Source organism: Lutra lutra, chromosome 11 (assembly GCF_902655055.1).
Source record: "Lutra lutra chromosome 11, mLutLut1.2, whole genome shotgun sequence".
In the NCBI taxonomy this organism is placed as follows: Eukaryota; Metazoa; Chordata; class Mammalia; order Carnivora; family Mustelidae; genus Lutra; species Lutra lutra.
In genome coordinates, this window is record NC_062288.1 from 44,586,773 (window position 1) to 44,603,732 (window position 16,960).

The 16,960-nt window shown below is 36.7% G+C and overlaps 1 protein-coding gene across 7 annotated transcripts in view; it reads left to right on the forward strand.

Moving 5' to 3' along the window:
* Positions 1-16,960, forward strand: part of PHF14 (PHD finger protein 14) — a 236,083-nt gene that overhangs the window by 12,756 nt on the left and 206,367 nt on the right. For all 7 annotated transcript variants that reach the window (XM_047694282.1, XM_047694283.1, XM_047694284.1 and 4 more), the window contains exon 4: positions 4,742-4,886. In XM_047694282.1, coding sequence (XP_047550238.1) covers positions 4,742-4,886 — 145 coding nt within the window. The remainder of the gene's footprint in view (positions 1-4,741; positions 4,887-16,960) is intronic.

Here is a 16,960-nt window from a genome sequence, read left to right on the forward strand (position 1 = left end):
TAGGTAATGATATTTTGGCATCAAGGTATCAATTATCTATTAGTTAATACAAATATATTTGATTATATTTGAAATTTTATTTTTCTCTACTTTATGTTTTCGAATACTGCTTTGTAGTAGAACTAGCTGAAAGTGTGGTTTTAGAAATACTTAATTGAATTATATTTAGTTTATAAACAGCAGATTTTCTTGGCTGTTACGTCAGGTGCTCTTGTAGAGAAATGATGTTGGACATTTTGTAAGTGATTTCCAGAAACCTCAATAATTTTAGAGTTTTTTAGGGAATTTGATTTTTTTTTTTTTTTTTTTGAGTGGGGGGCCTTTTATTGATTCTTAGTGGACTTAACATGCCTATGCCATAGGCCTTGAAAATACTGTAGAGCAGTAGTTTTTAAACTTTTTTTTCTCGGGATACTTTACACTCTTAAAAAAAAAATTACTGAGAACCCTAATTGTATTTATGTAGGTTATAGCTTTTGTTACTTTCAAATTAAAACTCAGGAATTTCAAAAATTAAAACATACAGAAGCACACAAGTGGTCAGATTGATGACCCTATTCCCTGTTGTCTAGTTCTGGAAGACTACATCATATACCTATGAGAGTGAAAAAGGCAAAAACAACCTCACTATTATTATGAAAATAGCCTTAACTTGTGGACCTTATGAAGCAGAGTCCCACAGACCACACCTTGAGAACTACTGTTCTATAATTGAACATTTGATAAACCTACATTTTCTACATATGGGGACTTCCCTTGGCCTATAGAATTATGACATTTTTTGAATTTAGTGAGGTCTGAACAATCACCTTGGAGTATGGCTACATGCCATTTTCAAACTTTTATCTTGATGCTTTTGAGATTAATTGATGTTATATTGCTTTTTGGTTTTCTGAAGTGAATCTCTTGGGGATTGGGTGGTGTAGCATTTTCAGAGAATGGTTTGCATTTTCAGGACTTTGAAACTAGAGCTTTGATTGAGGATTAATATTTGACAGAAGATTATATCAATAGAAATTTTCAGGTGGAAGTTTTTTGGTTTCTTTTCATAAAAGACTCCCTTGCGTTAAATGGATTGTAAGATGTTAAATGGATGTGAAGAAATGGCAATTGTCATCCAATTTTTGGTAATTTAAATTTTTGCCAAAATTTATAAATAGCTACTTCTGTTTGTGGTTTCTGACTTATTAAATATCAGTTGCTTTTTACACATTTCAAAATAAAACAACTTTTTTTTTTTTTAAGATTTTGTTTATTTACTAGAGAGAGACAGAATGAACAGTGGGGAGGGGTAGAGGGAAAGAGAGAGAGAGAAAGAGAAGCAAACTCCCTGCTGACCAGGAAGCCTGATGCAGGGCTAGATCCCAGGACTCTGGGATCATGACCTGAGACAAGGGCAGACGCTTAACTGACTAAGCCACCCAGGCATCCCAGAACTGCATTTTTTTTTCTAAGATTTTATTTATTTGTTGGAGAGAGAGAGCGAGCGAGCACAGGCAGCGGGGAGGGGTAGAGGGAGAAGCAGACTTCCTGCCAAGCAGAGACCCTGATGTGGGACTTGATCCCAGGACCCTGGCATCATTGACTTGAGCTGAAGGCAGATACTTAACTGACTGAGCCATCTAGGCACCCCAGAACTGCACTGTTTTTTGTTTTTTTTTTAAAGATTTTATTTATTTATTGGAGAGAGAGAGAGGGAGCGCGCACAAGCAGCAGGGAGGGGTAGAGGGAGAAGCAGACTTCCTGCCAAGTAGGATCCCCGTTGTGAGACTTGATCCCAGGATCCTGGCATCATTGACCTGAGCCGAAGGCAGATGCTTAACCAGCTTAAGCCACCCAGGTGCCCTTAAAACAACTGCTTTAATATATTAAAAGACAGTTCAAAATACTGTGCAAAAATTACTTCCGATTCTTGAGAATTTAACTTTTTCTTGAAAAACTTAGAGGAAGAAAAAAAAAACAAAACTTAGAGGAAGACCTGTTGCTCAAACTCTTTGGTGTACTAATTTTTTCTCATATTCAGAGCAATAAGGATTCTTTTAATTCTAGTTTTGCATGAAGTGTTCAGGAGTTCCCTTTAATTAGACATACATAAAACTTAGAGTTTATCCTGTTGTATGTAGTATTTATAATCATCTTTGTAGAATACATAAATAAATGAGCACTAAACCCATGGAGTGCATTAGACAATATTATCATTTTAGGTGTAAATTTTAAATCCCAAGGGAAAAAAAATGAATAAGTTCACTGAAAGTCGTCATTGACTTACAACTATAGCGCCCCATTTATTCCTCTAATTGCCATAGATTCCATTAAATTATGATATAATATCAAAGTTCTTTCGTAAGTGATACTCTTGTGCCATCCAGAACCTACTTTCCCAATATCTATTTTAATATGAAAACCGAATTTTCAAATAATGTATTTTTTGGTAAAAACTTTGGTAAAAAGAGAGTGTGTTACCAAGATTTTCCCACTAGAAGCATTATCTGTCAGTCATTTGGTAGGGCTCCAGTTCCCTCGATTTCTCTCTCTCTCTGCATTACATTTCTGGTAAGAATCTCAAATGATGGGTCTCCCAGAAATACCAGTTGATTTTGTTTTCTCTTCCTCTAAATGATAGTATGTGGAGAGTGAAATTGGTATAGATATACAATCTAGACATTTTTTTCTGAAGAAAATGGAAGAACAGGAAAATAATGGAATTACAGCTACCTATTAATGCTTGTTTTTCTGATCCAGAGAAAGTTACTTGTTCCCCACATGGATAAACCTTTTTTCAAATGCTCATTAGTTGTAATTCCACCAGAAAAGCATTGGCAGAACCCATTGGCAGAACTTTACACGAGTAGCCTGTCAATCATCAAACTCAGGTTGTTGGCTAGATCATTTTCTAGTTTGTGATTTTTAACCTAGATGTGGTATTTTGGGAAAAAAGTCTTTTTGGACTTGCCATGGGAAGATATTTAAAATAGCAGTACTCATTGAGGGTTACAACTTTTGGAGGGATTCCAAGGAAGATTCCTCAATATAATAAATGGTCAGCTCATATTCCTCTTCTTGAACCACCTACAAGAATTAGGAAAGGGGAATGGAAATGAACATAATTACTGAGTACCTAGTATATCTCAGGAACATTTTTACCATACAATTATCTTAATCTTCACAACAATGTCAGCAGGTAGGTATTACTTTTGCCATCCCATTTTACAGATGAGAAAACTGTAGCTTTGAGGTTCAGTAGTTATTAAATGAGAACTGAGAATGAAATGCAAAACATTAGACTTTAAGTCAAATGCTCTTAAATTTGAAGCATAGCCAATGGGGTGAACATTTGGGTAGATTTTTGTTTTGCTCAATGTACCAAAGTACTATAAAACATGAGTTTTCTTCTTAGGAACTTTTTACCTTTTTTGGTACTCATGTCCAAAGCCCCAAACACTATGGTTTTATAACAAAGAGGAACAAAAAAACAAAAACAAAACAAAACAAACCCGAAATATACAATTTTACAGTATTAGGATTCTCTAGAGCATGGACGCTGTCTCCTATTTGACTTTGCTTTTTTTTCTGATTTGCATTTTTTCTGATTTGTTTTATAGATCAGCTGCAAGTTTAGGTGTATAGCACAGAATTGAAAAAAATGTTATTGATGGGATGTTCAGGGGTCATTCAGATGTCATTTATAGATTGCTATGAAATGATGACTCTAAATGTTACCTAGAGCTACTAGTCTGTTTAAAAGAATACAAAAATATAAGAAAAAGTGGTTAGGTTCTCAAATGAAAATATAGACTCAACTGCTATCTTGTATAATGTCCAATCTGATAATATAAGAATCATTGTTAACCATTTAAAGTTTAAATCTGTAATGCAGTTTAAATTAAACAATGCAAACCTCTTTTCCTTCTTGAAATTTTATCTTTATATCTTCGTTTCTCCTTTTATATTATTAGTATCTTATTATCAGTTTATACTAAGTTTTTTTTTTTTAAGATTTTATTTATTCATGAGAGAGAGAGGCAGAGGGAGAAAGAGGCTCTCCCTGGAATCATGGCCTGAGCTGAAGGCAGACACTCAACCTACTGAGTCACCCAGGCACCCTTACTAGTTATTTCTTGACACAAACTTAATAGAATACTTCACGCTTTATCAACTAGATAACCTGGATCCTTTTTTAGATGGTTTTCTGTGCCTGTATATACAGATATGCCTATCTAGGCTCTCTTGAATTGATCATCCGGTAGTTTGATGACTCTAAAACTTCTGAATTCCTCAGCAGTTAAGGAGTAGAGAGTCTGTAATTACGCCAGTATGTAAATATACCATCCCATACATATTTGCTTATATGTTATCTTGGATTGATTTTTTCCTGTTTGATATGTGTGTGTCTTGTCTCCCTTAAGGCAGGCTTATAAGCTTCCAAAGTGTAGGAACCATGTCTTACTATAATCCAGAATGGTAAAGCAGGTGAAGAGTTGTTAGTCGCAAGCTTGCTCTTTCATTTTTTAAAGAGGAGAATATGGGACTTGCAGGGAAAATAAAAAATTATAGGGTGCTTAGAGGGCCATTTGATAAACAGATGGTCTTTTCAAATGTTTTGGAATTATTAAATTTCAAACTAAATTACTTAAACAATGGAGAATGCAGCATAATTTTAGAAATGCATAAAATAACTGAGAATTATAGTTATTAAAATTATCTTTTAATCATGTGATTTTCTGATATGTTTTAATATTAGGACTCGCTGATTCTTGAGAAGAGCCAAAACTGGAGTTCTCAAAAAATGGACCACATTCTGATTTGCTGTGTTTGTCTTGGAGATAATAGCGAGGATGCTGATGAAATAATTCAGTGTGACAATTGTGGCATTACAGTCCATGAAGGTAATTTTGCTTTGTTTTATCTCCTTTTTGAAACAGCTAATTGACACTGCATTAAAATAAGTAAAATCAACTCTTTTGTATTTGTACTGTTCTAAGGTTTTTCTGTAGTACTTCACAGTTTTTCAATTGAAGTAGGACATATTGAATCCTCAAAGTAACATGGGTATTATTTTTCAGATTATGTTAATTTAACATGTGTTTTTAAATAACTGAAATAGAAATACTATTACATGGAAATCACAGTATTTCTTTGAAGGTCAGTGTTATGATAATTTTCTTCCTGGCATTTGTTTCTCATTTTTAAATGAAATTTAGATATAGGAAAAAATGTAGTATGTTAGTGTGGTAGAATATGTTATTTAAAAAATCACATTCTGAATCTAGTGATATACAGTTTTTGTTTCACGGTTATAATTTTTAATTTTACACTTGTGTAGAGAGATTATCTTTTAAAATCTGAAATAGCTACTATAATATATGGAAAATATTTTTCCAGTTATTTTTGAGTCTTTTTTGTTATTTCTTTTGCTTGTTTTTTCACTTAATTTTTTTTTTTCATTTTGACATAATTTCTGACTTACAGAAAACCTTTAAGAGTATTATAAAGAATTTCCATATACTCTTCACTCAGATTTCCCATATGGTAACATTTTGCTGTTTTATGTCCTCTGATACAACAATTTTGTTTTCAACTCTATGAGAATAAACTGTAGACATAGCATCTCCCTCTACTACTAAATACCTGAGTGTGTATTAACAAGGGCTTTTTCTTACATAACCATATAATTATCAAAGTCAGGAACTAAGCATTGATTGAATTCTATCTAACCTACTGACTATGTTCAATTTTGCCAATCATCCCTGTAATGTCTATTCTAGCAAAGTAAAATCCAGGATTATGCATTACATTCAGTCATTATGTCTTATTTGGTTACCTTTAATCTGGAACATTTCTTGAGACCTTGTGTTTCATGCCATTGGCATTTTTGAAGAATACAGGCCAGTTCATTTACAGAATGTCCTTAATACTAATTTTATCTTTTTTTTTTCTTTCTCATGGTTAGATTCAGGTGACATGTGCTTTTTTTTTTTTTTTTAAAGATTTTATTTATTTATTTGACAGAGATCACAAGTAGGCAGAGAGGCAGGCAGAGAGAGAGAAAGAGAGGAAGGGAAGCAGGCTCCCTGCTGAGCAGAGAACCTGCCACCGGGCTCAATCCCAGGACCTCAGGATCATGACCTGAGCCGAAGGTAGAGGCTTTAACCCACTGAGCCACCCAGGCGCCCCTCAGGTGACATGTTTTTGGCAAAAATGCCATAGAAGTTATGTTGTGTTTTCAGTTTATCGTATTAAGAAGCATATAGTACTTACTTTTCCCATCATTGGTGATGTTATTTTCATCACTTGGTTGAGAGGGTATCTTCCAGGTTTCTCTGTGGTAAAATTATTTCTTTCTGTCAGTTAATTTTTTCCTGCAGGGCTGTGATTACCACAGAAGAGTTTTTCTATGGCCTTGTCCTTACCTGCTCTTTTGGTATTACAGCCCTTCTCTCAATAGTTCTTGGAGTCTGCTGGGCTTATGGGACTTGCAGAGCCTATGCTTCTTTAGCCAGTACCTTCTTGCCTTCATATAAAGCTGCCATTCCTTGCTGCTAAGGCTCACAATGGAAATGTCTCCTATTATTGTTACTCATTCACTTAGTCTTTTCAGTAATATTTGTTGAGTACCTTCTATATGCTAGGCATTCTGTAGATTTTAGACAAGTAAAGTAAAATAAAGTAAAATAAACAATATAGAAATTGCTGACCTCATGGAGGTTAATATCTAGTAAGACAGGCAATGAAAAAAATAAAACAATACATGATTATATATATGTATGTTTACATATATATACATACATACATATCTGATGATAGTCTGAACTATGAAGAAAAATAAGGCAGGACAAAGAGTATTGGAAATGCTATGGATTTGCAGGGAGGAGTGGACAGGTGGAAGTTTGTATTTATGCAAGGTGAAGAGGAAAATCCCCTCTAATAAGGTGATATTGAGCAGTGACCTGAAGGATGTTAGGAAGCGAGTCATGCAACTCTTTGGGGAAAGAGCACCCTAGGAAGAAGGAGTAGGAAGTGTAAAGATCTTGAAGTTGGAACACAGTTGGAGTGTTTATGTCATGGCAGGAATTAAGTGAGCAAGCTGGTGAGTGGTGGGGGTAAAGATGAGAGCGAACCAGGTAGGCCTTGCAGGTCGTAGATTTTTGATTTGATTCTGATGGATATGGTAAGACCTATGAGTTTTGGGCAGCGGATTAATATGATCAGATTTATGTTTGGGAAGGATCACTCTGATTGCTGGGTTGGAAGTAGACTGAAGTGGGTCTAAGTTGGGAATCAGGGAAATCATTTCAGAGACCATTGCAATGATGCAAGTGAGGAAAACGTTTTGAGATAGGTAAAATAGGTAAAATTAGGTAAAATGTTGGAACTAGAGATAAAAATTTGGGACTCATCGCCTGTAGATGTTATATAAAGCTGTGAAATTGGATATGCTATCTAGGGAGTAGTAAAGTGGTTCTAGCACTTCAGAGGAGATGGGAATCGCATTGCCAGTGGGACAGGAGGAGAACCAGGAGTAATGACCCAGAGGCTAAGTAAGGAAAATGTTTCAAACAGAGAAAGTGAGTAACTGTCAAATTTTGTTTCTTTTTTTTTTTTTTTTTTTTTTGACGGAGAGAGATCACAAGCAGGCAGAGAGGCAGGCAGAGAGAGAGAGGAGGAAGTAGGCTCCCTGCCGAGCAGAGAACCCGATGCAGGGCTCGATCCCAGGACCCTGAGATCATGACCTGAGCCGAAGGCAGCGGCTTAACCCACTGAGCCACCCAGGCGCCCCATATCAAATTTTGTTTCTTGAGTCAGATAAAGACCTATGTCATGTGGCCACTTATCCTAATGCAGTGGTAGACTCCCAAGTACACTACCAGGCAAGCCATCCCAAAAGTTATAGGGAAAAAGGTTCATGGACAAGATGCTTTAATTACATGGCTTATTAAATAAGTGTAAAATAAAATACATGGAAAAAAGCAAAGGGAAAAATACGAAATTAGTTAACATGCTTATGATAGAGTACAAATTGGTGGAAGGATCACCTGAATCCTGGGGTACACAGAGTTTGTATTGTATGTCCTACCTCTCTCTGCCTTTTCAGCCTTTGCAGCTGGTAGTATGGTTCTGAGGACCAGAGCCCACATGGGCACTACCCTGGGCCAAACACACACACTCTTGGACAGATCCAGAGACAAGTATGCTTTAGGTCTCCAGTTAACCTACAGAATAGTTATGGGTTTTATGTTTCTTGGGCTGTGGGCTCATGGAGCCAGAATAGGTATAACTGATGGGTGGCCATACTGAGACCTCATGAATATTGTGTTCTTCATGTCTCATGTACATTTAGTATATTCTTATTCTTCTGTGTCTTCTGTATATGTAGTAACTAGGTGCTTCAAGAATGTTAAATGTTTCTTGGTCTTTCTGTCTTTTTTCTGTCCATGTTTAATATATACCTGCTTTTTATCTGTACATGTACATTTCATCTGTCTCATTTTGTTTTTCTGTAGCAAAATGAATATTCTCAAGCAGAACAAAACACCATTATAATTGAGAGTTTACCATTGAACTTAGTAACATGAATGTCATTTCTTATTTCAAGAGAGTTCAGGTGGGAATAGAAGAAGGAAAGTGAAGATAGTGACTAAATGCAATCCCTACAATGAATTTTTATATAAACGGAAGCAGCAAGATGGGACCTTAGCTACAGGGATGTGGAGTTGAGGAAGGGTTTATTTCTTCTTATTTTAGATGCTTTTAGTTATCTTTTACTGTATAACAAACTATCCCACAATGTATCAGTTTAAAACAACAAACATTTTTACTTCACATGGTTTCTAATGGTCAAGCATCTGCTGGAACTGTTAATTGGGTGATTCTGTCTTAGGGTCTCCCATGAAGTTCCAGTCATAGCTGTTGGCCTGAACTATAGTCATTGCAAGACTTAACTGGAGCTGGAGGATCTACTTCCCAGCTTGCTTATGTAGTTACAGATAGGCTTCTGTTATTTGGTGGCTCTTGGCTAGAGATCTGAGTTCCTCACCATGTGGGCCTGGGTATTCTTGTGACAGGACAGCTGGCTTCAGAATGAGTGATCAGAGAGAGAAAGGATTAGAAGCAGTCATATGAGAGAGCTAGTGTCTTTTACAGCCTAATTTGGAAATATATACTATAATTTCTGCATATTCTTCACACAGAACAATCCTACTTAAATGTAGGAGGGCACATTCTAAGATGATTAATACAAGGAGCACTGATCATTGGGGGCCATCTTAGAGGCTGCCTATCACAGATACAGAGATTAAATAGCGTGTTAGTATAGTACTAACATGGGGGGTGACCAGTGGAAAGAGAGTGGACAATTGATGTAAGGAGAGAAAAGGAAGCAGTTGCTGGAGCTAGGACTTTGAATACAAGGCTAGAGGGGATGGGATCCAGCATCAGGTGAAGAGATTGCGTAAATATGAGTAGCCATAGTAAGCAGAGGGGAAAGGATATATGGATACAGACGTAGGTAGGTTGTTAGATGTAGTGGTCAGAGCATGTGCAACTTATTTTTAATGCTTCTTGTTTTCTTGGTGAAATGGGAAGGAAAGTCATTAGTAGAGTGGAGATGGGAGAGATAGATGTTGGGAGATTTGGGAACAGAGGTTGGTATAAAATAGTTATTTGGGAGAATGAAGTGGATTAGGGAATTATTGGCATAACACTGTGTGCATGTGTGTGTGTGTGTGTGTGTATATATATAAAACATATATGTTTTACTGACAGCTATAAAGGACCACTTGTGATTAGTGATAATGAATTAAACAGACGAGTCAACATGGTTGTGTATATGTTTGGGGTGGGTTTTTTTTTTTGTTTTTTTGTTTTGTTTTGTTTTATTTTCTCTAGGCATGGTTCAGATTCCTCAGAGCAGGTGCAGAAGGTGCATGAAAAGCAGCTGCTGTGCTGCTGATGTGTTTGTTGTATTCATCACCACTGTTGATCACAAATATGTTACTATTGCTTATATCCATAAATGTCATTGCTGATGTGTGTTGCAGACATGACCAGGACTATTAATGTTGACTTATCATGCTGAAAGCACTATCTCTACTTCATAGGTCATCCCTTTGACCATAGCTATGTTTTTGAAGGCCAACACAGTGGTTTTAAGGAACTGAATTGGTTCCTAATATTTAAAAACGGGGAGATTTTATTTTTATACGTTTTGGATTTCAAACTTCTCTTGAAGTGCTGGCAGCAGTAGTTTTTCCTGAGGGCTTCTGCTGGAGTTGAATAGGTCTGCCCCCTGCTGGTACATGTTCCGTTTTTGTAACTGATTTCAAGGCATTCATTGGTATATCAAACTGAGCACAACCCAAGGAAGGTTTGAAAACAAAGAATTTTTTCTTGTTACAAGTAAGGGAAAGGGAGATAGCTCTTATAGTACTATTTCCCATGGGGTTAGTACAGGAAACTTTTATTCAGTGTATTGGGGGCGGGGTCAGGGAACTCATATAGGCACTTCTGGTTCAGTTATGTATGCTTAATATGTCAGGATGCTCATGGATACATCATATGTTCAAAAAAGGGCAGAAAGCTCTACCCGTAGGAGATTTTAGTATTATAATGAGCTAAGGATAACTTTATAATTCAGGGGGCTTTTGTACAGGTCCTCAGCTCCAACCCAGCTCAGACTGGCTCTCCTAAGAAGCTGTCAGGTGAGACACACCTGACAAGACACTCCTATCAGGGAAACACCTAGTTGGGTGTCTCCTTGGCTGGAACTGTCCATTCTGCAAAATAAACACACTCCTTCTCTGCTTTCGTCTCTTCTCCTCCTTTTCTACTGGTACTGTTCAGCACTTTCATTTGAGTAACTTTCTGTTGCATCCTAGCTAACATTTTGATATGCAAACAATAGGCTGCTAATCCTTGCACTAAAATATATATTTCTGAATACATTGTATTTAGCTTACTGGTTTTTAGTTCTGAGAAATTTTAAGGTGTTTATGATTTGTACTACATTTTATACTATTAAATTCATTTGTGGTTTGTTAATGCAACCTTTTCTTTGCATTTAGAAATCACTTTTTCAAGGCTCCTTTTATGTCTTTACTTTTCAGTGTTATTTTACTGTTCATTAAAATAAGCTTATTGAGCAACTGGAGGATATTATGCTGAGTGAAATAAACCGGTAAGCTAGTCAGAGAAAGACAGTTACATGGTTTCACTCATGTGGAATATAAGCAGTGAAGAGGATCATAGGGGAAGGGAGGGAAAACTAAATTGAAAGTAATCAGAGAGGGAGACAAACCATGAGAGACTCTTAACTCTAGGAAACAAACTGAGGGTTGCTGGAAGGGAGGTAGATAGGGAGATGGGGTAATTGGGTGATGGGCATTTATTTATTTATTTATTTTATGATTTATTTATTTATTTGATAGAGATCACAAGTAGGAAGAGTGGCAGGCAGGCAGGCAGAGACAGGGAAGCCTCTCTGCTTGCCTCTCTGCCTGCTTAATTAACCCACTGAGCCACCCAGGTTCCCTGGGTGATGGCATGTGATGTGATGAGCATTGGGTGTTATATGTAACTGATGAATTATTGAACTTTTCATCTGAAACTAATGATGACTAATTGAATTGAAACAAAAAAATTAAATGAGCTCATTGAAGCAGAGATTACTTTGTATTTGTGGAAACAAAATATAACTCTCCTAAAAAATATTTTCAGGGGCACCTGGGTGGTTCAGTGGGTTAAAGCCTCTGCCTTCGGCTTGGGTCATGATCTCAGGGTCCTGGAATCAAGCCCCGCATTGGGCTCTCTGCTCAGCAGGGAGTCTGCTTCCCCCTCTCTCTCTCTGCCTGCCTCTCTACCTACTTGTGATTTTCCTCTCTCTTTCTATCAAATAAATAAGTAAAATCTTTAAAAAAATTTTTTTCAGCACAGAATCATAAACTTTGTTTTTTTTTTAGAAATGGGTATAAGACATGGGCGCCTGGGTGGGTCAGTTGTTAAGTGTCTGCCTTCAACTCAGGTCATGATCCCAGGGTCGTAGGATCGAGCCCCACATCAAGCTCCCTGCTCCTCGGGAATCTGCTTCTCCCTCTCCCACTCTCCCTTCTGTGTTCCCTCTCTCGCTATGTTTCTCTCTGTCAAATAAATAAAATCTTTTGAAAAAAAAAAAAAAAAGAAATGGGTGTAAGACAATTTTTTAAAAGATTATTTATTTGACAGACAGAGATCACAAGTAGGCAGAGAGGCAGGCAGAGAGAGAGGAGGAAGCAGGCTCCCTGCTGAGCAGAGAGCCTGAGGTGGGGCTCTATTCCAGGATCCTGGGATCATGACCTGAGCCGAAGGCAGATGCTTTAATCCACTGAGCCACCCAGGCATCCCTGGGTGTAAGACAATTTAGAGATATTTTGTATGAGTATAATCTTAATTTATTTTTTTATAGAGAATGTGAAGTAAAACCTTGATGAATTTGTGGGTTTTTTATTCTGTGGTAAATAATCAGTAGCAAATCCTTTGGTGTATATTTGTATGTACATGAGAAAGCAAGACAAGTCTGAAAGAATACACACCAAAGTTTAAAGTATGTTTATCTCTAGGTGGTATGATCATGGGAGATGTTTTCTTTAGCTCATTTTGTTGCCAACTATGTGAATTAGAGATAAGTTGTTTAGAGGTATAGTCTTGAATGATTGAAGCCACTGTACCTATGTAAGGATTGGAATCTGTGAATATCTTGTTAGCAAATTCCTGTGTTTTTTATGTAGTCAGAGTCTAAATCTCCTGAATGTTTCTGTTTCTGCCATGATTGTGGCTGATATTTGGGTGGTATACAAAATAAATATTAATGGTTTTTAGAATAGAGGTCATTTCTTTAATTGTCTGATGTTTCTTCCAGTGGTCTCAGATTTTATAGTGGAAAAGAATTACCTGGGATACTTGATTTTTTTTTTTAAGATTTATTTATTTGAGAGAGAGAGAGCGAGCACACGTGTGTGTGCATGTGTGAGGTGGGGGACAGAGGGACGGGAGAGAGAGAATCTTAGGCAGACTCCTTGGTGAGTGGGGAGCCTAGTGCTGGGCTTGATCTCAAGACCCTCAGATCATGACCTGAGCTGAAATCAAGTCAGTTGCTTAACTGACTCGCCACCCAAGAACCCCCTGAGGTGCTTGTTTAAAACAGATTCTTGGGTACTACTCCTAGAGATTCTGATTCAGTAGGTCTGGGTGGGGCTCTAGTATCTACAGTTTTAAAAGGTATGTTGGGATTTTCTTGCAGGGAGGTGGGGAAGGTTATTCTTTGAGAGTCATTGTGTTTAGAAGGAAGTAAAATTTGAGAGGGAAAAGGAATGGGTAGGTGGCTGTCATCTTAGAGCTTAAGGGAGCTACAGGTACAGGTCATGGCAAGGAGCCAGGGCAATGAAGAATAAAGTATACTTTCTGGTATAAGGCAGGTAAGACTCACAATAAAATTTTTAAAAGTTTAGACTTTTTTATTTCTTATAGAAGTGGTTGGGAACATGGCAAAAAGAGATAAAATGAAACTCTGAACACAAAAAATAATGGTTCAAGCTGATAGAAGGTTGAGACTTGAGGCAGATGGGAGCTAGGGTGTAAGCTTCTAAACAGATGCGCTTCTTCTTGCTCCGGTTCTCCTACTGTCTTCAGGGCTGATTTTTCTGGAATGCACATCTGTTCATATTATTCCCCTATTTAAAATCATTTTGTCCTTTTAGAATAAAGTTCACACTCACAGCAGGACTCTTTTAGATTTCATAACCTGCCAATTTGAATGACTTGCTTTTCCAGTATTAGAGGGCTTTCACTTACACTGTTCCCTCTTCTCATATTCCTTATGTTCCACAAATATAACCTAAATGTATAGGTGTTAAATTAGTGTTTACCATTGCCTTGTCTTATTAGGGTATTTGAAAAATCATTTTTATTAAAATATTTCCTATTAAATATAAGTAGCATATAAAGACAGAAGTTGCAAATATGAAAGTACATAAAGTAGAACAATGAATTACTGGCCTTCATCTGAATTCTGCTTTTTTCTTTCTTTCTTTTTTTTTTTTACTTTGTAGCTCAGGAAATTACTGTTCACAGTTTGGTCTATATTCACATTTGTTCCTCTTTGCAACTCTCTAACCTCCATACAGATGCTTTTTATTTAACTTTATCATATTACTTGAATACGTTTTCATAGTAGAACGTATCAGTATAAATGAGCCAAGGAAAACATCTTCCATGATCATACCACCTAGAGATAAACATACTTTAAACTTTGTGTATATTCTTCTAGACTTGTCTTGCTTTCTTGTGTGCATACAGATACACAAACATATTAAAAAAAAATTAATGGCTGGTAATATGAAAACTTTGTTTTTTTTTTAAAGATTTTATTTGAGAGAGGGAAAGAGAGAGTGCACATGCATGGGGGTAGGGGTAGAAGGAGAGGGAGAGGAGAGAGACTCTCAAGCAGGTGCTGAGTGCAACATGGAGCGGGGTGGGGCTTCTTCCCAAAACCCTGCGATCATGACCTCAGGCAAAATCAAGACTTGTTCACTTAACTGACTGAGCCACACAGGCACCCTTGTGCAAACTCTTCTTGTGACCTCTATACCTCTGTTTTCACAGTGGTGTTGCCCTGATCCCAATCCAGGATCCATTCACATATTATGCGTTGCTTTTTGTGTCTTAGTCTCCTTGAACCTAAAACAAATTTTCTGTCTTTTTTGTGTCATTCATGACCATGTGTGGAAGAATGTAAGCCAGGTTTTGGAATAACTTGTAGAATTTCCCTCAATCAGATTTGTCTTTTTTTTTTTCCTCATAACTAGACTCAGTTTAAACATTTTTTGGCAAAAGTACTTTGTTGATGTTTACCTCTCATTATACCACAGCAAAAAAAGTACGATGCCAGGGCGCCTGGGTGGCTCAGTGGGTTAGGCCACTGCCTTCGGCTCAGGTCGTGATCTCAGGGTCCTGGGATCGAGTCCCGCATCGGGCTCTCTGCTCAGCAGGGACCTGCTTCCCTCTCTCTCTCTCTGCCTGCTTCTCTGCCTACTTGTGATCTCTCTCTGTCAAATAAATAAATAAAATCTTTAAAAAAAAAAGTACGATGCCAGTTTATTGAATTTTTGGTGGTAGTTAAGATAATGTCACCTAGAACTCTCCATTTTAAAGCCATTTATTTTTCTTTTGGTAAGTAACAAGTAATCTCTGAGGTAGTAACTTCGAGACATTGTTAATATCCTGTTTCCTAATAGCCTTTTGCATAGTGGTATTAGGGTTTCTGTCAGAATCAGTTATATATGTAGTTGCAAGATGGGGATTTTTAATTCTGTCATTCCTCTACATTAATAGGTAGCATTTGTTTTATAGAGAACTTCTCCCTTTTTTTTCTTTTCAGTTGTTATTGTGCTCTCAGATATTATCATTTATTACCTGATTACTCTTTCTGATACCTAAATTGTCCAAATTTGACCAGTGAGAGCCCCTTCCCCAGGGGACCTTTTGTGCAGGCTTCCTTGTACATACATGAACACATATCACATATGCATATGCTCATGCTCTCTGTCTCTGTCTCTAAATAAATGCGATAAATACCATGGGACTTTCCCTCCTGTACTTGCTTTATTTCACTCATATGTTAATCTGTTAATATTGAGATTCTTTTCATGTTAGTACAAATGGGATATATTATTCTTTTTAATGTTACATAGTTAGCTATAGAATAGTTCAACCGCAATGTCTTTATTTTTCTTCTTTTAAGTTTTTCACTTGTATATAGTACTAACAGATATGTGTCATATATAATCATGTAATAATTTCTGTGGGATCGATTCTTAGAAGTGAAATTGCTGAATCTAAAGATAAGTATGTTTTAAGTTTTAAAGAGACAGAATTGCCAGAAAGATCTTCAGAAAGACTGTACTTGTTGATATTCTTACCAACAATGTACAAAATACTTGATAACTGCATATTAGTAAATTTTCTTTCAATCTTTTGGAAATTATCACTTGATTAAAATATGCATTCATGTTATTATGAGTGAAGTTTGGTATCTTGTGGCCACTTGCATTTTATGTTGTTACTTGCCTTGCATTTCCTTTGTCATTTTTTAATAAGTTTGCTTGTCTTTTTCTCATTGATTTACTGGAATTCTTTAATCCTTTCACTGCTATATGTGTTACGGAGATTTTCCATTCTTGCAAATATTTTTTCCACCCTTTCATGTACTTTGTAACTTTGTGTTATTTTTCATTGCTTATAGAATTTTCCTTTTAAATAAAATTACAGCAGTGGATCTTTAGCTCTTTTTTGGAACATTTTAAGTTCCAAAATGAATTTTTATATAAAATTAATCCAGAGAAAGGGAAATTTTCTAAAGCACAATAGGAAGCTAGTCTTGCTGGTTTCTTTCTTTCCTTTTTTTTTTTTTTTTCAAAGATTTTATTTATTTCTTTGACAGAGAGAGAGAAAACAAGCTGGGGGAAGGAGAGGGAGAAGCAGGCTCCCTGCCAAGCAGGGAGTCTGATGTGGGGCTCCATCCCAGGACCCTGAGATCATGACCTGAGCCGAAGGTAGAGGCTTAACCCACAGCCACCCAGGTGCCCCTAAACATTGTTTTATAGAACTTTAAATTCTGTTTTGCATGGAGGAAATAAAAAGATCTTAAAATGTGTTTAGTCATTAATTAAAAGGTATCAGAGTGGTTATACCATGTTAGAACTTTGGTCTAGAGGTCAGAAGACTAAATAGGTATGGTGGAGAAGTATTGGAAAAACAGCAAGTGAAGAACTCTATAGAGGTCCTAACACACTGTGAATCATCTTTCAGGGGCATTGAAGCTGAAGAAGAAATACTTAGGCACCTGCTGGCTGCTCTTTGAACTTACGTGATACTGATCTTCTAGGTTACAAAGTAGGGATTTCCTAGGAGAACTGCTCAAAAAAATCATTCT